Source organism: Cetorhinus maximus, unplaced genomic scaffold (genome assembly GCF_964194155.1).
Source record: "Cetorhinus maximus unplaced genomic scaffold, sCetMax3.hap1.1 HAP1_SCAFFOLD_368, whole genome shotgun sequence".
Lineage (NCBI taxonomy): Eukaryota > Metazoa > Chordata > Chondrichthyes > Lamniformes > Cetorhinidae > Cetorhinus > Cetorhinus maximus.
In genome coordinates, this window is record NW_027596314.1 from 348,504 (window position 1) to 372,075 (window position 23,572).

A 23,572-nucleotide genomic window follows, 5' to 3' on the forward strand; every position below is an offset into this window, starting at 1 on the left:
TCTCAGCACAGCCTGTCTCTCCCTTACATACACATACACACACACACACACGCACCATCAGAAACCTGCTCTCCTCAACATCATCCCTCTCCCTGACAGCTTGATGTTCTCTCACAATAAGCCAGACACCCAATCGGATTACAACTCAACATGCCAGAAATTAATTCCCCCAACTATGTTCATTCTGACAGTTGGAGTTTGTTTCTGCTGATGTTACTAATTGAACTGAAGTTTAGTATTCTGGTTATATAGCAAATAAATCAGCTTTGTTTTAAACATATTGTTGTAGATTTTTGTCTTTCCCACCTGGATGTTTAACATCACCTGGCTGGAGCTCAGAATGGACAATCTTGGGGAGGATCATACGGCAGGAACAGAACATTCAGCCTGGACACAGTCCAGGAGCACGATGACCATCCACATCTTGTCCCTGTTGGATGAAATCAAACACAGCGTTTATTCTCAATCTGGTTATCTGACATTTTCATTATATACAGTTCACACTGATCTTCATGATAACACAAATATTGCATTTCCATCCTTCATTTCCATTTCGCTAATATAAGATTTGTTTCCCACAAGTCTATCTAGAACATCATATGGACCTTCCCAATTAACATCCCGACCCGACCCCTTTTCACAAGGTTCTTAACATGACTTCATCTCCCATTGAACAGTTAATGTAACGGGTAGGGTTGTTCTCCCTGGAGGTGTTGAGATGGGCAGTGCCATCTTCTCCACTGCCTGTAGTCCCACTGAGGGAGGATGCTGAGGTTTGTTGGAGGTTCTGGAGAAACAGGTCCTGAGTCTGTCGAGTAGCAATGGGGAGTGGGATCCCAAGACGATGCATAATCTGCATTTTCTGCCCTGTCATGAGCTGAAATGGGCTGCAATTGGAGGAGTGAACAGGAGGGGAGTGAATGGTCATTAACACACCAGGCAAGGCAGTTGACCTTGACCAGATCATCAGCTCCCTTCATGACAGCTTTTCTCAGTGCTGTTTTTATAGAAAAGTGAAGCCCTCGACTATCCTGCTAAGTGCTCGGTGGTAGGTGATGTGGAAATGTTGTTCCACACCCACAAGATGACGGAACTGCTGCATTAATTCAGCTGTGAAATGAGAACCAATATCACTCTCTATCCTTTTCAGAAAGTCCCATCTGATAAAGATCTGTTCCCACAAGATTTTAGCTGTAGTGGCTGCATCATTTTTTACAGGCAGGGAAAGATTCAATCCACCAGGTAAGCATAACTATAACTACCAGGATATACCGGTCCCTTCCTGTTACTGTGGGTAGTGAGCCTGTATAATCAATCTGCAATGTTTCCCATGGAACGTCATTCAGATGTGACATGTCCGTTCACAAGTCCGGGTTAATTTGGTCACAGATTCAGGTAGTGATGGACATCCTGGTGCATCCTGTGTTGTCAATAGTAATTATGCAACATATCGAGGACTGGAAAAAGAGGAACATGTCCCAAATTTGATCCATGAACAAAAATAATTCTTTTCTGAGGCATCAAAGTGTGACCCAAGTCAAATTAGAGTCACACTTGTTGGATGAGTGAGTTCTTGCTGAGAAAGGATGAGGGAAAGTCTTTGCTATGGTGTACGGCCTCTTTGGCCACAGTCACATCAGGGTCATGGTCCTGACAAGTTTTTAAATCACGTTTAACTGGAGTCTGTCGTACCAGTACCAGTGTTCTGGGTGGATCCCATGGAATTCCCTCTGGAGTAACTTTCCTGGTGAGTCAGTCTGCCTGGTTATTACATCACCCTCTTCACTAACTCTTGCTGCTGATGTACATTCACATTACAAATAGCAAATTGTTCCCGTCACTTACCAGCAATATACCAAATCATTCGGCATTTGGAGTGGAGGGTGAGTGGTTTCCTTTCTGTTGTGGAGAAGTTGTGTTTTTTTTTGCCAGAGAGGTAGGTTTTCCCTGAGGGAGTTACAACCAATGGATAGTTTCTGAATAGTTGGAGTTTCCATCAGTGACAGTTTGAAGGGCTGTGATCACAATAAGCTCAGATTTCTGGGTTAAATATTATGTTGAGTATTTAATAAGGATATTACAGCTGTCATGAGGGACATAAGATGCAGCACCAGTCTGATACAGTCCTTGTTCATAAAGTTGAGATCCATCTACATGAACACCAGTGAAATTGGACAGTGGTGTGGCCCTAATATGTCCAATGGACACGGCCTCTTTCACTGGACAAGTATGTGGGGTTCTTTCAAACTGCAACATCCCAGCTAATTGGCATTTGTGAGGTTACAGCATATTAATATCCTTGATTCGTAACTCCATAATTCATCTACTCTATCACATCAGGGATGTTCCCTTCACTTGGCCCTTTATGAATAATGTCACTGTGGTATGTGGGGTGTGCAGAATTATCGAATTAAACTCGACCAAGTACTCTGTACTTAACTAACCAGTGAACCCTTAAATAAAAGCGATATACTGCGGATGCTGGAGATCTGAAATAAAAATCGGAAGGTGTTGGAAAAACTCAGCAGGTCTAACAGCATCTGTGGAGAGAGAAGCAGATTTAATGTTTCGACTGCAATGTGACTCTTCTTCAGAACTGAAGAGATGGAGAAATAGGATGGGTTTTCTGGCATTGAAAAGTGGGGAAGGTCAGGTACAACAAAGAGAAGGTCAGGAGGACGGGAGAGATTAAACAAAGATGTGACTGAACAAAAGGCAAAGGGAGTGGTCATGTTTGTAGTATAAAAAAAACAAAGCACGGTAAGTTTTAATGTCAGAGTACAGGAAAAATGGCTGTCCATTTCAGTTTCGAAGAAGGGGAGTAGACGGCAGAGTGGTATTGTTGCTAAACGAGTAATCCAGAGACCCAGGGCAATGCGCTGGATAATCCCACCACATTGCGAATAAAAATCTGGAATTAAAAGTCGAATGATGACTACCCATCTGGTTCACAAATGTCCTTTAGTGAAATGGTAACTACATGTGACAGCAATGTGGTTAACTCTAAATGCCTTCTGAGCTAGGGCAACTGGGGATAGGACACCTACATCCCATGATTGAATAAAATAAAGAATCATATTGGAATCAAAACACTAACACTGTTCCTCTCTCCAGATGAGTTGCCAGACCTGCTGAGTTTTTGTGGTACTTGCTGTTTTATTTCAGCTCAAAACACTGGTCAATAAATCTTCCCAGAGTCTGGGAGATCATTTCCCATTCACCTGCTGCATTACTACAGCAGATATGCATCGTTTTGACAGTACCAGCCGGGCTGTGGAATTACTTGGATAGATCGTCCAAAAAGTCAGCACAGGCATGATGGGCTGAATAGTTTCCATCTGTGCTGTATCATTATATCAAAGAGTGAATATTCAGTAACATAAGATAGAGAGATAAAGAGAGGAACCAGTGACTGTGGGATTGAACCCAGCCAGGATCAGCACCTGCATAGGAGGAGAGAGAGGGGAACCATTGGAAAAAGCTTTAAAAACTCAGTGTATTCCGAATGGAGCAAAGATTTAAATCACGTTGGGAGATGGAACCTAGCAGCCCACAAATTCACAAACATTTACGTGTCTTTTTTTTAAATTAGTTTATCCCAATTGGTTAACAGAACGATTTTCTATTTTGTATTTCGGGTGTCAATGGCGCTGCTGTTACCCAACATTCCGTGCGGACGTGAATGTGCTCTAGCCACTGTACACTGCGCAGGCGCCGTGCTGATCTGTTTGGAGCATGCGCAGCGTCACTTTGATCGGAGCCCTGAGAGTGCGGGACAGGCTATTGGAAATGGGTTAGAGCGGGCGGGGCGGAGGGAGGAATGGAGCCGGGAGGTGAGGGTGGGGAGGGAAAGGAGGCTTCATAAACACCCGATGTAGGCCGCAAGCCCAGAATCAGACTGTGCAGGAATGGGAATGGCGTTTGCAGCTCCGGGGAACAGACCCTGGTTAAAAACAAAAAAACTGCGGATGCTGGAAATGCAAAACCGAAACAGAAACAGAAACACCTGCAAAAACTCAGCAGGTCCGGCAGCATCGGCGGAGAAGAGGATGTTCTGTTGAAGGGTCATGAGGACTCGAAACGTCAACTTTGTTCTTCTCCGCCGATGCTGCCGGACCTGCTGAGTTTTTCCAGGTGTTTCTGTTTCTGTTTTTGTTAACAGACCCTGGTTAACGGCCGCCATCTTCCGAGGGGCAATTTGCTGCAGGGCGCATGCGCGGCCTTCCCAAGCACCAGAATAGGAACATCAGGAGACCATTCAGCCCATCGAGCCTGTTCTGCCATTCAATAAGGCCATAGCTGGTCTGCTTGTGGCCTTAACTCTACTCTCCTGTCTGCGCCCCCTCCCCCCCACCCCCCACCACCCCCAACATAACGCTTGTGTCCCTTGTAGATCAAAAATCTGCTTAACTCAACCTTGAATATATTCAATGACCCAGACTCCACTGCTCTCTGGAGAAATGAGTTCCACAGACTCATGACCCTCTGAGATAAGAAATTTCCCCTCCTCTGTGTAAAATGAGAGACCCCCTTATTTGTAAACTGTGCCCCCCCCGTTCTAGATTCCCCCATGAGAGGAAACACCCTCTCAGCATCCGTCAAGAGGCCTCAGAATCTAACATGTTTCAATAAGATCACATCTCATTCTTATAAATTCCAATGAGTATAGTCCCAACCTGCTCAACCTTTCCTCATAAGACAACCCCCCTCATTCCAGGAATTGGCCTAGTAAACCTTCTTTGACCTGCTTCCAATGGAAGTTGTCACTGCTCAAGTAATCCTAGGTCAGGAGGAGGGAATGTTGTGAATTTCTATCCTGGACAAACAGTGATGGATTTTGGAAACTCCTTTTACAGAGGGTTAGAAGGGGAGGATCAACACACAGGAAACTCAAACCAAGATAAATGTTTGTCTCTTCTGAATTTCAAACCTGGACTGACACATATGACTTTTGTAATATCCTTTTACAGGTGCTTTCACTGCTTGTAATATCTTTCCAGCTGCAGGCTCTAGCAGGAGATTTTAAATTTGAAAACAGTGAAATTGTTTCAGAGGTGAGTATTATTGAACATTCATCTACAATTTAGAGCTTTTAGTGCTGTGCTCTGGTTTCCATAGCTTTGGGGCTGGTGTGGCTTCTTTACTGTGGATCTGAATCTATGTCCATCCATTGCTCTGTTTCACCTCTGCCTCCCTGATCACCTCTCTTCCATTGTCTAACCGGATTGTCGAACAATGGGTGTATTTTAACCATGTTTGGTATTTCCCTGTTATTTCTGCCAGCTGTGTCTAAATGAGGTGTCCCCTGCTGCCTGTCTCCCGTCTATACACCGCTGATTTACCAGCTTTATCTTCCCGTGATCAGGAATTGTTTTTCCTGCACTAGAGATCATTCTCTTCTGCTTCTGAGCTTAGATTGACCATAAAATTCTGCTGAATTTTTATTCCCTGTAATTGATTCTGCACATCCTGAAATGTTAACTCTCATTCTTTTTCTACAGTTACTGTCTGACCTGGAGCATTTCCAGCATTTGCTCTTTTTCTTTCAGATTTACAGCAAACGCAGTATTTTGCATTTGTTTTATTGCAGCTGTTGCTCACAGAACTGAGTCTAGAAACAGAGATGGACCATTTAATAACTGATTTGTAATGGGCTGCGTGTTGGTTGCAGAAGTTGGTCCCTGGCCTCCAGTGTTGGTCCTTTTTCATTGAATCTGAGGATCATTGAGTGATTGCAATTCAGAAGGTGCCATTTCACCGTCATGCTCGTGCTGGCTCTCCAGAACCGCAAATCAGCTGGTCCCACTCCCCTGCCCTTTCCTCATAGCCCAGCAATTTATCCAATTCCCTTTTGGAAGCCTTTGTTGCATCAGTTTGAGCTGGAGTGGAGATGGAGGAGAAGCTGCTGGGTTTAACCCTGAGGACTATGGAACCCAGTCAGGCCCAGAAATTTCCAATGTGAAATTGTCAAGGGAGGTAGATTCTAGAGGGGATCAGGTTGCTAAACGGACACTGTCCAGACAATGTAAAAGAATATTGTTTCAAGAACAATTATTTTTGTAGGTGTTTTTAATGTATTTTACATATCCATATTTACATACAAGTTTTTAAAATTTATTCTTGGGATTTGGGTGTCATTAACAAGACCTGTAGCATATATTGCCAGTCCCCAGTTACCTGTGGAGAAGATGATGTTTGACCTTCTTGAACAGCTGCAGTCCATGTGGTGAAGGTGCTCCCACAATGCTGTTAGATAAGGAATTACAGGATTTTCACCCAGTGATGATGTCAGAACAGTGATATATGTCCAAGTCAATGACACTTAATTTGTTTTTATATAACGCCTTAATGTAATAAAACGTTCCAAAGCATTTCTGAGGAATGTTACAAAACAACATTTGACAATGAGCCACATAAGGAGATATTAGGGCAGGTGACCAAAAGGTTGGGCAAAGGCGTAGGTTTTAAGGAATATCTTGAGGAGGAAAGTGAGGTAGAGAGCTTCAGGGATGATATTCCACAGTTTATGGCCTTGGGCAACTGAAGGTGCAGCCAATTAATAGTGGAACAGTTAAAATCAGGAATGCTGAGGAATTAGATGAGCACAAAGATCTCAGAGGGTTGTGAGGCTGGAGGAGATTACAGAGGTAGGGCAGGTCCATGGATATAATTGAAAATAAGGATGGGAAGTTTAAAATTTAGATGCTTCTTGAACAGAAACCTTTGTATGTCAGCGAGCACAGGGGTGATGGGTGAACAAGACTTGGTGTGAGTAAGCACACGGGCAGCAGAGTTTTGGATGACCTCCGGATGGAGGGAGGTGGTTTAATATGGGAGGCCGGCTGGGAGTGTGTTAGGATTGTTAAGTCTAGAGGTAACAAAGGAATGATGAGGGTTTCAGCAGCAGATGAGCAGAGTCGGGTGATGTTACTGAGGTGGAAGTAGGCGATCTTGGTGATGATGGGGATATCTGGCCATAAACTCTTCTTGGAGTCAAATATTATTCTGACGTTGTGAAGAGTCTGCTCCAACCTCACCCAGTTGCCAGGGAGAGGGATGGAGTCGGTGGCCAGGGAGTGGAGTTTGTTGTGGGACTGAAGACAATGGCTTCAGTCTTCTCAATATTTAAATGAAGGAAATTTGTGCTCATCCAGTTCTGGATGTCAGACAAGTCAGGACAGTGTGTGACTTGGAGGTGATACTGTTCCCAGAGACCTGCTATCCTGATCCTTCTCGGTGGTAGAGTGTCAGGATTTGGGAGATTATGTCAAAGTTCTGGTTGAGTTGAAGATATATAAAATCCCTCTTCCTTGCCTCATCCCCCCCACTTCTCCCACATCCCCACCTCTCTCTGTCCCCTCCCATAGAGAACAGATTGTTGTGTAGGCCCAGAAAGGTTCCCTTCCCTGAAGGACATGAGTGAACCAGTTGGGTTTTTATGACAGTCCAGCAGCTTTCACATTCACTTTTTCCTAGTCCTGGCCTCACAAATTAACAGATTCATTCAGCTCAATTTCACAACCTGCCTTTGTGTTTTTGTGGGTTCTCTTTCACTCCCTTTTTTCTTTTTTAAATCAATTTCACAGGGTATTAGAAGGGGAGGATTCACTGTCGGGAAACTCAATCATCACATCAGGATCTGATGAAGTTGCCTAATTTATCATAACCTGAATACCATCGGATTTTGATCATGGAAGGAAAAAGCACCGTTCACAGTGGAGAGAAACCGTACACGTGTTCTGTCTGTGGACGAGGCTTCAGTCGATCATTTGACCTGTTGAAACACAAGTGCAGCCACACTGGGGAGAAACCGTGGAAACGTGGGGAGTGTGAGGAGGGATTCAGATTCCCGTCTGAGCTGGAAACTCATCAACACAGTCACACTGGGGAGAAGCCATTCGCCTGCTCCGTGTGTGCCAAAGGATTCCGTTGGTCATCCCACCTCCTGAGACACCAGCGAATTCACACTGGGGAGAAAGCTTTTAATTGTCCAGAGTGTGGGAAATGCTTTAAAAGTTCCAGTGAACTGATGCTCCATCAACGTGTTCACACTGACGAGAGACCGTTCAGGTGCTCTCATTGCGAGACGGGGTTCAGACAATCATCTCAGCTCACTGTACACCAGCGGATTCACACTGGGGAGAGGCCATTTACTTGCACTGAATGTGGGAAGGTATTCACTCGGTTAACCAACCTCCTGATACACGAGCGAGTTCACACTGGAGAGAGACCATTCACCTGCCCCGAGTGTGGGAAGGGTTTCACTACCTCATCCAACCTGCTGATACATCAGCGCATTCACACTGGAGAGAGGCCATTCACCTGCACTGAGTGTGGGAAAGGATTCATTCAGTCATCCAAACTGCTGATACATCAGCGCACTCACACTGGGGAGAGGCCATTCACCTGCTGAGTGCGGGCAGGGATTCACTATCTCATCCCACCTGCTGACACAACAGCGAGTTCACACTGAGGAGAAGCCATTTCACCTGCTTTGTGTGTAATAAGAGATTTGCTCGCTCATCTCACCTGGTGAGACACCAGCGAGTTCATGAATAACTACAGTGATGGATTTTGCTGTTAATCACATCCAGGACTGAACCATGTTCAATGGGGTCTTTTTCTGCTGATGTTAATAAACTCCAGTCCAGTTATCGTGGTTAATATTGTGGATAAAAGTCAAATAAATCAGCTTTGTGTTAAACCTACAGTATGTCAAGCCTTTTTAATATCTCTAACACAAGTTAGTTCCTTTTGAAGTGCTCTCCCTCTCCCCTGTCTCCTCCATCCTCACCCCCAACAACAAGTGTGAGGATCTCATGGAGCTTCTTTGTCACTAAGATTGAGACAATCCGATCAGCTGCCTCTGCTGCTTCCCTCTCTTCCACTACCCCACTGGGATTTCCTCCTTGTCCGCCTCTTTCTCCATCCAGCCTCCATACACACCAGCAAGTTCATACCCCAGAGAGCGGCTTTAAATGCTTAGACCAAGGTTTAAAAACCTACATTCACTGATGATGCTCCAGAACATTCACTCTGGTTCCGCTCCATTCATCTGCTCTCACTGCGGGAAGAGGTTCAGGCGATTGTCCATCCTGCAGCAACAGCAGCGAGTTCACACCAGGAAGAGGTCATTCACCTGCTCCATGTGGGGAAGGATTCCCTCATTCATTCAACCTGTTGACAAACCAGTGAGTTCACACTGGGACGATCTTTTCAATCTCTGGATTGTAGGAAGTGCTATGGAAATCCTGTGGAGCTCACGTACCAACAACGTGTTCACACTGACAAGATCATTCAGGTGCTCTCACTGGGACCGGGTACTGTTGATCATGTGAACTCAAGTGTCCAGCAGCGCACTCGCACTGGGGCGACACCGTTCACCTATTCCATGTGTGGGAAGAGATTCACTCAGTCATCCCACCTTAAAACACATAAACTTGTTCACACTGATAAGAAACCTTTTCTAAATTGTGTGAACAGAGATTTAATAGCAAAGTGGACCTGCTGACACACAAACACATTCACACTGGTGACAGGCGGTTCACCTGCTCCATGCGTGGGAAGAGATTCACTCGGTCATCTCACCTACTGACACCAGTCAGTTTACAAGTGACTGCAGGGGTTGGATTCTGCTGTTCTTGCAGCTGTTAATCACATCCAGGACTGGACCATGTTCATCCTGAGAGCTGGAGTTTGCTTCTGATGATGTTCATTATCCCTCTAACTGGGCTGGAGTTTAACATTTGGATAAATGTCAAATAAATCAGCTTTGTTTTGAACATATTGTTGTAGATTTTTGTCTTTCCCACCTGAGTGTTTAACATCACCTGGCTGGAGCTCAGAAAGGACAATCTGGGGGAGGGTCATACGGCAGGAACAGAACTTCAGCCTGGACACAGTCCTTCAGGGTCACACTGAGAGGGACAAATGGCACTTTTGTCTTTCTCATCTCTTCACTGACACTGAAGAGATTTTGTGTGGGTTAATCCTGAAGTGTGGAAGAAATGTGTGTCAGCTGCTTTTTTCCATGGTTCAGATGGGATAAAAGGCTCCTTTACAATTGTGTTTAGAATCAGGAAGAACAACAGTGAAATAAAGCAAAATACTGTGGATGTCTAAAATAAAAACAGAAAATGCTGGAAAATCTCAGCAGGTCTGGCAGCATCTGTGGAGACAGAAACAGAGTTAATGTTTTGGAACCGAAGAAGAGCCATATTGGGCTTAAAACGTTAACTCTGTTTTTCTCTCTGCAGATGCTGCCAGACCTGCTGAGATTTTGCAGCAATTTCTGTTTTTCAACAGTGAATGCTGGAAATGTGCTGTCAAATCAGAGATTGGTGTAAAACTGTGATGTGTTCTTGTCTTGAAAGAGAAATGGCAGGTTTAAGTTTCCAGCCTGAAAATGACTGTGGTAATTATACGACAGCTACCATTTCAGGACAATGTTAATTTATTTGAAAGACATTTGTTAAAATCTGCATTGAAAGAGCAGATAGTGGAGTTCACAGGAGCCTGTTAACTGCTGGGACAATTATACCACAGACATTTGATCTCCAGATAAAGAAGGATCTGCACCGTGTTTCCAGGAATTCCCTGTTTTATTGATGTGCGTGTGTTAGACACCAGGATAACTATAAATAGACAACTCAGGATATCCATGGTGGTGCAATCCCAACAGTTACTCTGGGATCACTCCCGCTGTGGAACTCCACCACTGACCCTGCTGAAGGTTGTAGGCTCGGGGAGTGGGGCCTCCAGGATTGGACTGTCAGAAAGGTGGGTTTCAGTATCCTGACTAATACATGGTGAAAAACCAAGGAATCCTTACTGAGGAGCTGTCTGGGGTTTTACCTGTCAGTGTAGGTCTAGGGGTGAATGATTCCCGACTCCCTGAACTGTCTGACATTGAACCCAGTTTAGAACAAGATGGATTCAGTGTCCAGGAGAATAGGGACAAATATCACCCACAATTGAGGGAGACAAAAGCAGCTGTTAGAGAAGTGAAGCAATCTTTGGAAAGGAAGGTGGTGAACCAATATAGGAATAATAGTGACAACTTTTCCAGCTCCATCAGGAGTGAGAAGATAGTTAAAGATGGTTTTGAAAGTCAGCTCAGGACAGATTGAAACAGATTGCCAGGATATAACAGAGCTGTTAAATGACTATTTCACATCAGTCTGCACTCCTGTGGATGATGTTCAGATTCCAGCTGTGGGATGTGCTGTTGACAGTAACATCATCAATATTAAAGTAGAAAGTGATTGTCATCCTGGATAAAATAGGAAATCTCAAACTAGATAGTGCTCCAGGTCCAGATGATACCCACCCAAGGCAGCTTAAAGAGATGGGATGGCTGCTCTTTGAGCCCCTTGGCCGAATCTTCAACAGCTCAACAGAGTTGGGGATTGTTCCCTGAGATTGGAAGGCAGCTCACTTAGTTCCCACTTTCTGAATTGGAGACAAAGCAGAGCCAGGCCCATCAGTGTGATGTCGATCACAGGGAAGATGCTTGAAGGGATCCTAAGAGATGCTGTTTCTGATCACTGGGGAAGAGAAGGAGCCATTAGAGATCCTCAACACGGCTTCTGGAAAATGAGGTCGCAATTTACAAACCTGTTTGTGTTTTGTGGAGAAGTTGTTGTGTTTGTGGATGAGGAGAATCAGGTTGACATTGTCTATCTCTGGGTGTAATCCAACAACAACACCTTGTATTTACACAGAGGGTTGTGGAGCTGGAGGAAGTTACAGAGTCTCAGGAGTGTCAAACTCATTTTCCATGGTGGCTCTGATCTCATATCCTGGCACTGGGTGAGGGTCACATTCAGCAGAAGTTATTAAAATGGAACTATATACAGATAAACTACATCAGTATTTTCTGACATTTCCATTTATTTACTGCTCCTGCTGCTCCCAACATCTGACACCTCTTAGCTTCAACCATCACATCAACACTTGGAGCAAATGACTGGGCTGAGGCCTGTCTCGGATAAAAACACGAGGACCACTTGTCATCACAGAAATTTACAGCACAGAGGAGGCCATTGAGCCCATCATGCATGTGCTGGCCGAAAATTAGTTATTCAGTCTAATCCCACTTTCCAGCTCTTGTAGCCCTGGAGGTTACAGCACCTCCAGCTGTATATTGGAGTGTTTCTTAAATGTGATGAGAGTTTCTGCCTCTACCACCCTTTCAGACAGTGAGTTCCAGATCCCCAACCACCCTCTGGGTGAAAACATTACTCAACTCCTCTCTAATCCTCCATCAATTAGTTTAAATCTTTGCCCCTTGGTTATTGATCTCTCTGTTAATGAAATAGGTCCTGTCCGCTCTATCTGGGCCCCTCATAATTTTATATATCTCAATTAAATCTCCCCTCAGCCACCTCTGTTCCACAGAAAACAATCCCAGTCTATCAGATCTTTCCTCACAGTTAAAGTTCCCCAATCTGGGCAACATCCAGATAAATCTCTTCTGTACCCTCTCCAGTGCAATCACATCCTTCCTGTAATGTGGTGACCTGTACTCAGTACTCTAGCTGTGGTCGAACTAGTGTTCTTTATGGTTCTAGAATAACTACGCTCTCACCTTCCGTTGACTTCAATGTAATAGAAACTGACAGTTGGAACCTGTCAACATTTGAAAGATATTTACAAATGATTCAAGGGTTTCTTACAGATGGGATCTTTCTCTGTTCTGTCCACTCGAGGTGTTAGATAAGACGTTCTCCTGGGAATATCGAGCTGGAATATTGGGCCGTGATGTGTTTCCTTGTTCATCTTGTTGACTCTAACTGTTGAATCTTGTGATTTCTTGTGATAATCAAACTCACAACAATAGATTGTCTTTTCCTGACTTTATTAACAACACTGCAATCATACAGACAGAGTATCGTTCCCTGATCCGGGGAACACGGGTAATGTTGGGGTAGATGCCTCGTTGTTCGAGTATGTCCAAGCTGTCAATGATTGCATCGTTTTCTGTGGCTCCTCTCATGACTGAAGAGTCTGATGTGGGATTGCCATGGACTGGCAGTTCATGTTGTCGTTGTTGGTACCGGGGGAACTTCTGCAGCTGCTCCACCACTGGTCTTCCTCTGGGCACATCGGATGTTGTGAGTCTGGAGTAGATGGTCCTTGAAACATGCTGAACCAAATTTCAGTGTTTGCCTCCACATGGGCCGGTCGGCTGCAATGTTTTCCCCAGAGAGGTGGTCTGCAATGCACAAGTTTGTAAGGCTCTTTTTTAAGGGTGTCCTTGTACCGTTTGTACTGACCACCTTGATGTTGTTTACCCTGAGACAGTTCCCCATTGACGATCTGCTTGGGGATTCTGTCATCATCCATGTGGGGGACAAGGCCTGGCCATCCAAGTGGAATTTTCTGGAGGGTGGTCTCTGTGCTGTTGAGCCCAGCACGACGGAGACCTCGTTGTTTTGTGATTTTGTCCTGCCATCGAATTCTCGTGATGGACCTCAGGTGTCTTTGGTGGAAGCGTTCCAGAGCTTTGATGCGGCTCTGATAGCAAACCCGGGATTCTGCTCCATACAGCAGGGTGGTAAGGACAATGGCCTGGGAGAGTCTGAGTTTAGTCTTCAGGTTAATGCCATGCTGCTTCCCAACACAAACACAAATAATACAGTGGATTCAGAGCTCGATTACATAGGATTACAGAGGTTATAAGGCACAAAAACAGGCCATTCAGCCTAACCAGTCCATGCTGGTGTTTATGATCCACTCGAGCCTCCTCCCATCTTTCCTCATCTAAATCTATCACTGTAACCCTCTACTCCCTTCTCCCTCTTGTGCTTATCTCGTTTCCCCTTAAATACATCTATACTATTCACTTCACCCACTCCCTGTGGTAGCGAGTTCCACATTCTCACCACTCTCTGGGTGAAGAAGTTTCTTCTGAATTCCCTATTGGATTCTTGGTGACTATCTTATATTGATGGTCTCTCTTCCCCACAAGAGGAAGCATTCTCTCTGTATCCTCTCTATCAAAACCTTTCATCATTTTAAAGGCCTCTCAGTGTCCTTTATCCAAGAGAGAAGAGACCCAGCCTGTCAATCCTTTCCTCATATGTAAACACACACATTTCTGGTATCATTCTTGTCAAACAGAGCATCCTTTCGGCTGTTCACAACAGGCAAAGTACTGACCATAATCAACCGGCCCATGCTTGCAAATCTCAGAACAAAGTGTCCAACATGATAAGTGACTCTGTAATTGGACAGCACTTACTAAACAAATCTGATTGTGCTAAGAATGACACTGACAAACAATTTAATATTATCAGTAATGCTCACGGTATAGCTCACTTACACATGCTAGAAACTCATGTATTCACACACAGGGTCCTGTCCTTTGCAAACAGAAAGAGCATGTCCACACACTGCGCTTTCTCAACAAAACAAAAGCTTAGGGACAGTCATTCCCTGGTTCATTTCCCATGACCAATCAGAGTCAACCTGCCTGGTTTGAATTTAAAAAGCTTGGCAGTTAACTACTGCCTGGTGCATTTTCCATGGTAATACCTCTACTAATCACAGTCCTCGTGCCAACCAATCAGCCCCTCTTCTCATGTAGTATAAATCATTGTTCCATTTACAATTGGTATTCTTACAAATCTGTCCTGATGAAAAACTTCAACAGAATGTCTCTTTTTTCACAAATTTTCAGCAAAATTTCACCAATAATGATCCTGGGTCTGTTATCCTTCCCTGGATGCCAAGGCTAGGAGGACATAATAACATAAGAAATAGGAACAGGAGTAGACCATTTGGCCCCTTGAGCCTGCTCCACTATTCAATAAGATCATGGCTGATCTTCTTGTGTTTCAATCCTGATAACCTTTGATTCCCTTACCTAACAAGAATCTATCTACCTCTGCTTTAAAAATATTCAGTGACCCCGCCTCCACCACCTTCAGAGGCAGAGTTCCAAAGTTGCAGAACGCTCTGAGAGAGAAGAAGTTCTCATTTCTGTCCTAAAAGGGCGACGCAGATTTTAAAACAGTGCCCCCTAGTTCTGGACTCACCCACAAGAGGAAACAGCCTTTCGACGTCCACCTTGTCAAGGCCGTTCAGGATCTTGTATACTTCAATCAAATCACCCCTCGCTCTTCTGAACTCCAGTGGAAACAAGCCCAGTCTGTCCAACCTTTCATATGACAACCCACTCATTCCAGGTATCAATCCAGTAAACCTCCTTTGAACTGCCTCCAATGCATTTATATCCTTCCTTAAATAAGGAGACCAAAACTGTATACAGTATTCGAGGTGCAATCTCACCAATGCCCTGTACAACTGAAGCATGAAACCCTTACATTTATGTTCAATCTCTCTCGTAATAAAGGATCGCATTCCATTAGCCTTCTTAATTACTTGCTGTACCTGCATACTAACTTTTTGTGACTCATGTACTAGAATACCTAGATCCCTCTGCACCCAGAATTATGCAGCCGTTCTCCATTTAAGTAATACTCTGCTTTTTCATTCTCCCTGCCAAAGTGAACTTCACATTTTCCCACATTAAATTCCATTTGCCAGATCTTTGTCCACTCACTCAACCTACCTATATCCATCTGCAACCTCCTCATGTCCTCTTCACAACATACTTTCCTACCTATCTTTGTGTCCACTGCAAATTTAGCTACTTCTTCACTCCCCTAATCTAAGTCATTGATGTAAATCGTAAAAAGTTGAGACACTCTGGGAGGTACAGGGAGCTGGGACTTGTCCATGAGAGTAACTGAACGTATGAGAACTGAAATAATCTAGAGTTAGAAAGGAGAAAAGGTTCAGTTCAGGATGTGATTCTCAGCATCAACAACTGAATCCAACTTTTCTGGTAACATGTGAACTCTCTCATGTTTCAGCAGGTCGGATGACCGAGTAAATCTCTTCTCACACACGGAGCAGGTGAATGGACTCTCCCCAGTGTGAACACTTTGGTGTCTCAGCAGGTTGGATGACTTAGTGAATCCCTTCTCACACACAGAACAGGAGAACGGCCTCAACCCCATATGAATGCGGTGGTGTCTCAGCAGGTGGGTTGAACCAGTGAATCCCTTCCCACACACAGAGCAGGTGAACAGCTTCTCCCTCGTGTGAATGTGCTGGTGTCTCACCAGATAAGATGAACAAGTGAATCCCTTCCCACACACTGTGCAGGTGAACGGCCTCTCTCCAGTGTGACTGCGCTGGTGTCTCACCAGATGGGATGAATGAGCGAATCTCTTCCCACACGTGGAGCAGGTGAACGGCCTCACACCGGTGTGAACTCGCTCATGTACCTCAAGGTAGGACAAACGAGAGAAACTCTTGCCACACACGGAGCAGATGAACGGCCTCTCCCCAGTGTGAACCCGCTGATGTGTCCACAGGTTGGCTGACTGAGTGAATCTCTTCCCACACACGGAGCAGGTGAACGGTCTCTCTCCAGTATGAACTCGCTTGTGTATCAGAAGTTGGTTTGAACGAGTGAATCCCTTGCCACATATGGAGCAGGTGAATGGTCTCTCCCCGGTGTGAATCCGTTGGTGTATCAGAAGGCTGGATGACCGAATGAAACTCTTCCCACACACGGAGCAGATGAATGGTCTCTCTCCAGTGTGACCACGCTTGTGTGTCAGAAGGTGGAAAGAATGAGTGAATCTCTTTCCACACACAGAGCAGGGGAACGGTCTCTCCCCAGTGTGAATGCACTGGTGCCTCAGCAGATCAATGCTTCTTTTAAAGGTTTTCTCACATTCGGAGCATTTAAAAGGTCTCTCATCTGAGTGAACCAGTTGGTGCTTAGTGTAGCTTGAAAACTGAGTGAATGCCTTCCCACACTGGGAGCAGCTGAACGGCCTGTCCTTGGTGTGAACTCGCTGGTGCTCAGTGAGATGCACTGACTCGCTGAACGACTCCCCACAGTGAGAGCAGCTGAACGGCCTCTCGTGTGTGTGAAGGAGCTGGTGCTCTGCGAGGCGGGAGAACAGCCTGAACCTCTTCCCACAGTGGGAGCAGCTGAACGGTCTCTCATCATTGTGAACTCGCTGCTGTTGGACCAGTTCCTCAGAGATTTTAATGCTTTTCCCAGAGTCAGAGCATTGAAGAGGCTTCTCATCAAAGTGATCAAGCTGGTGTGCCAGCAGGTTGGATGAACACATGAATTTCTTCCCACATGCAGAGCAAGTGAACAGCCTCTCACTGTTGTGAGCTCGCTGTCGTGTCAGCATGTTTACCAGCTGTATTAATCCCTTCACACAGGAGGAGCAGGAGAACAGCCTCTCACCGGTTTCCAGCTGAGACGGTCGATTAAATCCTTTCAGATGTATAAATCTTCAGGTCCCAATAAACCAGCTGACTCTGTCAGACATGAGGTTTGGTTTGATATTCCTGTCTGAAAATCCTCCTCTTCTATTACCCTGTAAAATAAGTTTACAAAGAATTACACAGAGTATACATTACACAAACAGGCCATTCGGTTTATCTACTCTGTACTGGAGTTTCTACTCCACATGAATTTCCTCCCATTCTGCCAACCTAATCTCAGCCGTTCAGTTGATCTTTCTAATCTCTTTTCTCTCATGTTCTCATCCAGTTTCTTTTTGAAAGAGTCTCAGGTATTTTTCTCAGCCACTTAATGTAGTAGTGAGTTCCACATTTTAATTACTGCCTCAGGAAAGAAGCATCTCCAGTTTTCCTGTTGGATTTATTTGTAACTATTGTGTACATAAGACCTCCAGCATTGGACAGACCAACAAGAGGAAACATTCTGTCCGCATCGACCTGCCCATCCTAATGAGGATTTTAAAGACCTAGATAAAAGCAAAATACTGCGGATGCTGGAAATCTGAAACAAGAACAAAAATTGCAGGAAAAACTCAGCAGGTCTGACAGCATCTGTGGAGAGAAAGACAGAGTTAATGTTTCGAGTCCGTTTGACTCTTGAGTTCTAAAGAAGTCATATGGACTCGAAACATTAACTCTGTCTTTCTGTCCGTTGATGCTGTCAGACCTGCTGAGTTTTTCCAGCAATTTTTGTTTTTATTTTAAAGACCTATGTCAGACGAGACAAATATTTCTCTTGGTTTGAGTTTGCTGTGTGTAAATCCTCCCCTTCTAACCCCCTGTAAAAGGAGTTTCCAAAATCCATCCCTGTCAGTCCAGGAAATTCACAATATTCTCTCCTCCTGCTGACAGGGACAGGGATGTCCGCGCATGCGCCCTGCTGCACATTTCCCCCTGTAAAGATGGCGACCGTTAACTCCGTCATTTTACTGAGAACCGCGGCCCGCAGCTGCCCACACGACCGTTCGCTGCGACCGCGGGACCACTCCAATTTATTCGGGTGTCGAAGCTGCCAGTGGATCTGTATAAAATCTCACTGCCCACTCCACCGCCTCCGATCCTCCCCATCTACCGGCTTCAGTTACTCGCCTACACTCGGAAATTGTCATCTCCTTCGACCAGCTCTTGCTGCAGGAAGCAACTGCGCATGCTTCCCTAAAAGCACCCACAATGCTCGACTCACACCCAGTATTGCGCCTGCAGCGAGGATAGGGCACATTCTGCACCGCCGCGAATGCTGGGTAAAGCCCCGGCCATTGAGCAGCGATATTGTTGAATAGAAAATCGTGTTTTGTGATCGATTGGAGTCATAGGGTCAAGATATGACATTATCGCATCAATTGAAACAGCAGTCAAAGTGCACGGGTCCTCCACCATAGTTCTGTCCTGGGTGTAATTAATAGAAATTAACACTTCAACAATTAAATTCAAACTCACTGGAGTCTCAGAACGTGGGGGAAAGAAATTATTTTTTTCCCAAGGCTCAGAACACTTAAGATGTCTCTTTCTAGAAAGAAAGCGCTAATTTGTGAATCAAATCCTTTGAACTTTCTAAATTGGTGAGAAAACTAAGCAAATCCTTTCTCACTCGTGAAATAACTGAAAGGTCTCTCTGCAGTCTGACTGCTATTGTGTCAGTAAATGGGATGACCAACTGAATCCCCTTCCGCTTCCAGATGGTGATGATCTTTTCATGCTGTGATTTTACTCATAGTTTCCAGCTCAGACGGGGATCTGAAACCCTTCTTGCAATGAGCTCCACCTTCTCAGCACTCTCCAGTTCAGGAAAAGAAAAATACTGCGGATGCTGGAAATCTGAATAAAAACAGAAAGTGCTGGAATTTTCAGCAGATCTGATTGCGTCTGTGGAGAAAGAAACATAGTTTACATGTATTTCAGTCTGTGACCTTTTATCAGAACCACACTGTTTCTGTGCATCACTCTGATTTTCAGTCCACTGAAGCAGCCACTGAAAACTGCCCTCGACTTCACTGGAAGTACAAGGGACAAGTTTGTAGGTGTGGTCTAATGTACAATGCATGATGGTATTTCAAAAGAGAGCCTATGTACCAACAGATATTTACATTAATTAACTAAACTTCTTAACCTTGAAGTCTGCTTAAAAAATTTACCTTTTTAACAAAGTCAGGACAATACAGCTCATACACACTCTGTCTCCAGATTTCTAGCCAAATGAGTGCACCTGCCATTTTATAGCTTTCTCTCTCTCTCTCCCTCTTCTATGCAGACCATGTTAAACAAACATGTGTCACTCTTTGAACTACCATTTCTTGAGGTGTTGTGGCAATTTCAAAAGCCTAGAATGTTAATAACCTTATCCTCACAACCTTAATCTTCCCCAAACTAAAGATTATCTGTAAAATATTAAGATGAACCATGAACAAGATGGTTATGAAAATATGTGTTTCATTGTTTCAACACTTCAAAATGATGATTGTTTTCCTATGTAAATGCCTATGTTCGTTCAATGAAATGTTTGTAAAAGATAATGGTGGAGAAAGACTGAGAGTTTTTAGTGAAGTGAAATGGGTCAACAGAGAAGCAACATATTTCCAATCAGAGCAGAAATAGATGACAGATACATAACGTTCTTCCACCTGTAGTTTCATCACGAGTTCCATTACCATCGCTTTTGACATGCATCCTCATCCCCTTTGTAATTTAATCTATCCCTATTTATTTCCCTATCCCCCACTTTCCGTGTCTGTGAACTTGTCCTGATGGAAGTTCAGTGTCTTCGACCATTAACTGTTTCTCTCTCCACAGACTCGGTCTGACCTGCTCAGTATTCCCAGCATTTCCTTTTTGTGAATTAGACTGAGAGATGTATGGTCAGTTCCCCTTGGTCAGGGATGTTTGACACTGATTTCCATAGTGCAGTGATCATAATATTTGATTTACAAGTGAAATTCCTGGTTTCATCCGACATGGAAATGTTGTGTTTCAATTGCAAAGGGCAGGTGATCAGGCCACTGGACTAATAACCCAGATGCACGACAACAGGTTCAAATCCCACCATGGCAGTGGGAGAAATTTAATCAATAAGTCTGAATTTCAAAACTAGCCTCTGTAATGGTGACCATGTTGAAAAAATGGTGTCAGGTCGAACAAAAGAGGTCAGGGATAGTTTAGAGGGCAGGAGAGATTAAACAACGAAGATGTAATTGAATGAAAGGTAAAGGGAGTGGTAATGGTTGTGATAAAGAAACAAGACACAGTAAGTTTTAATGTCAGAATAAACGATGAAAATCTGTCCATTTCAGTTCTGAAGGAGAGTCGTATTACACTCAAAATGTTAACTCTGTTTCTCTCTCCAATGACGCTGCCAGACCTGCTGAGTTTTTCCAGTACTTTCTGTTTTTATTTCAGTGAATACTTTATATCTGATAAATACACTGATCTTTCCACAGGGATGGGTGTGTCTAAGAAGCATCCACCTGAAAAGCCTTTTCCATTCACCACTACAGCAGATATACATTGTTCTGACCCTGCCAGCAGGGCTGTGGAATTAATTGGATGGATCTTCAAAAAAGCGAGCACAGGTGTGATGAGCTGAATTAAATTCTATCTGTGATGTATCATTCTTTAAAAGAGTGAATATTCATTATCAGGGATCGAAACGCAAGGAGGGAGAAACCAATGACTTTGGGATTTAACCCAGCCAGGCACCTAGACGGGAGGAGGGAGAGGGGAACCAGTGGAAAAGCTTTAAAAGTTCAGTGTATTCCCACAGGACAGCAGAAATTTAAATCACTTTGAAAAATGGAACATAGCGACGCACAGAATTATACGAGTTTTAAATTTTTTTTTCAATTGGGTAACAAAATTATTTTCTATTCTGTATTTCGAATGTCAATGGCGCTGCTGTTACCCAACATTCCCTGCGGGTGTGAATGTGCTCTTATACATCCCGCAGGTGCCCAGTGCGCAGGCGCCGTGCTGACCTCTGAAGCATGCGCAGTGCCACTTTGATCGGAGCCCTGCAAGTGCGGGAGAGGCTTTTGGAAACGGGTGAGCGCGGGCGGGGCAGAGGGAGGAATGGAGCTGGGGAGGGGAATGGAGTGAGGGGAGGCTTCATAAACACCCGATGTAGGCCTCAAGGGAAGAATCAGGGCCTGCAGGTCCCGTGTTTACAGCCCTGGGGCTTTTTTCCTGGGAACAGGCCCAGGTGAACCATTATTCGAGGCTCAGGCAGTTGCACAATAGCAGACAGGTGATTGGGAGGGCGGCGGGGAGCAGAGCGCATGCGCGGCTATCTCGGTGACGTAACGTAATGGGCGAGGCTTCAGGGTTCCGGTGACCAGGAGAGAAAAAATTGGCGCGTTGATTTTATTTCCATTCTGCAAACAGGAGCTGGTGACAGGCCGGGATGAAGGTGCACCATATTTGGAGAGGCAATGTGCTGCAGTGCGCATGTGCGACCATCTTAATACTATAAGAATATCAATTAGAAACACGAATTGGCCATTCTGCCAATCCAGCATGCTTGGCAATTCAAAAAGATCTTGGTTGATCTGATTGTTTCCTTAACTCCACTTTCCTGCTTCCCTTCTAACCCTTGACTCCCTTGTATATCAAAATCTCAGCCTTGACTATATCCAAAATATTCCGTAGCCTGCACACCTCCCTGGGGAAGACAGTTCCACAGAGTAACAATCCTGAGAGAAGATATTTCTCCTCACTTCAGTCTTAAATTGCCCCCCTTCCCCCCCTCCCCCCTCCCCCCCTCCCCCCTCCCTCCCCTCCCCCTCCTTCCCTCCCCTCCCTCCCTCCCCCCCTCCCTCCCCTCCCCCCTCCCTCCCTCCCCTCCCCCCCTCCCTCCCCTCCCTCCTCCCCTCCCTCCCCTCCCTCCTCCCCTCCCTCCCCTCCCCCCTCCCTCCCCTCCCCCCTCCCTCCCCTCCCTCCTCCCTCCCCTCCCTCCTCCCCTCCCTCCCCTCCCCTCCCTCCTCCCCTCCCCCCCCTCCCCTCCCCTCCCCTCCCCCTCCCCCTCCCCTCCCCCCCCCCTCCCCCTCCCCTCCTCCCCTCCACCCCTCCCCTCCGCTCCCCTCCCCCCGCTCCCCCCTCCCCTCCCCTCCTCCCCCCTCCCCTCCTCCCCCCCTCCCCTCCTCCCCCCCTCTCTCCTCCCCTCCTCCCCCCTCTCCCCTCCCCTCCTCCCCCCTCCCCTCCTCCCCCCTCCCCTCCTCCCCCCTCCCCTCCCCCCCTCCCCTCCCCTCCTCCTCCCCTCTCCCCCCTCCCCCTCCCCCCTCCCCCCCTCCCCCCTCCCCTCCCCTCCTCCCCCCTCCCCTCCCCTCCTCCCCCCTCCCCTCCTCCCCCCTCTCCTCCCCTCCTCCCCCCTCCCCTCCTTCCCCCTCCCCTCCTCCCCTCCCCTCCTCCCCCCTCCCCTCCTCCCCTCCCCCCTCCCCTCTCCTCCTCCCCTCCCCCTCCCCTCCCCTCCCCTCCCTCCCCTCCCCCCGCTCCCCTCCCCCCCTCCCCTCCCCTCCTCTCCTCCCCCCTCCCCCCCCCCTCCCCTCCCCCTCCCCTCCCCCCCTCCCCTCCCCCCCTCCCCTCCCCCCTCCCCTCCTCACCTCCCCTCCCCTCCTCCCCTCCCCTCCCCTCCTCCCCTCCCCTCCTCCCCCGTCCTCCCCTCCCCTCCTCCCTCCCCTCCTCCCCTCCCCTCCTCCCCTCCCCTCCCCTCCTCCCCTCCTCCCCTCCTCCTCCCCTCCTCCCCCCTTCCTCCCCCCCTCCTCCCCTCTTCCTCCCCCCCTCCTCCCCTCCTCCCCCCCCTCCCCTCCTCCCCCCCCCCCCTCCCCTCCTCCCCCCTCCTCCCTATTTTTAAGCCTAGTTCTAGATTCCCTATCAGGGAAAACATCCTTCAGCATCCACCCTGTCAAGCACCCTCAGAATCTTACATGTTTCAGTAAGATCACCTCTCGTTCTTCAAAACTCCAATGAGTATGGGCCCAATGTGCTCAACGTTTCCTCATAAAATAAACCCCCTAATCGCAGGATTCAGCTGAGAGAACCTTCGCTGAACTGCTTCCAATGCAAATCTGTCCCTGCTTAACTAATCCTGGACCAGGCAGCAGGAGGAGAGAATGTTGTGAACTTGTGTCCTGGACTGACAGGGATGGATTTTGGAAACTCCTTTTACAGGGGGTTAGAAGGACAGGATTTACACACAGCAAACTCAAACCAACAGAAAAGCTGTCTCCACTGAAATTCAAACCTT

The 23,572-nt window shown here is 46.2% G+C and overlaps 2 protein-coding genes across 2 annotated transcripts in view; one reads left to right on the plus strand and one right to left on the minus strand.

Annotated features, from left to right (window-relative positions):
- Nucleotides 1-23,572, plus strand: part of LOC144673469 (uncharacterized) — a 100,441-nt gene that overhangs the window by 72,569 nt on the left and 4,300 nt on the right. Inside the window, 1 exon segment of the mRNA XM_078535288.1 lies at nucleotides 7,951-8,413. Coding sequence (XP_078391414.1) covers nucleotides 7,951-8,413 — 463 coding nt within the window.
- LOC144673470 (uncharacterized) lies at nucleotides 15,481-17,399 on the minus strand. Its single transcript, XM_078535289.1, has 2 exons — nucleotides 16,270-17,399; nucleotides 15,481-16,185 (listed from the first exon to the last, which is right to left on the minus strand). Exons 1-2 carry the CDS (start codon nucleotides 17,226-17,228, stop codon nucleotides 15,804-15,806), a joined length of 1,341 nt encoding a protein of 446 aa, XP_078391415.1. The 5' UTR covers nucleotides 17,229-17,399; the 3' UTR covers nucleotides 15,481-15,803.

Bases quoted from the DNA above. Each gene is read 5' to 3' on its own strand.
- LOC144673470 (XM_078535289.1), bottom strand. From the start codon at position 17,228: ATGCTGACACGACAGCGAGCTCACAACAGTGAGAGGCTGTTCACTTGC. The intron at 16,186-16,269 runs GCCGTTCACCTG...CACTGGAGAGAG, and splicing joins CGAGTTCACACCGGTGTGAG to GCCGTTCACCTGCACAGTGT.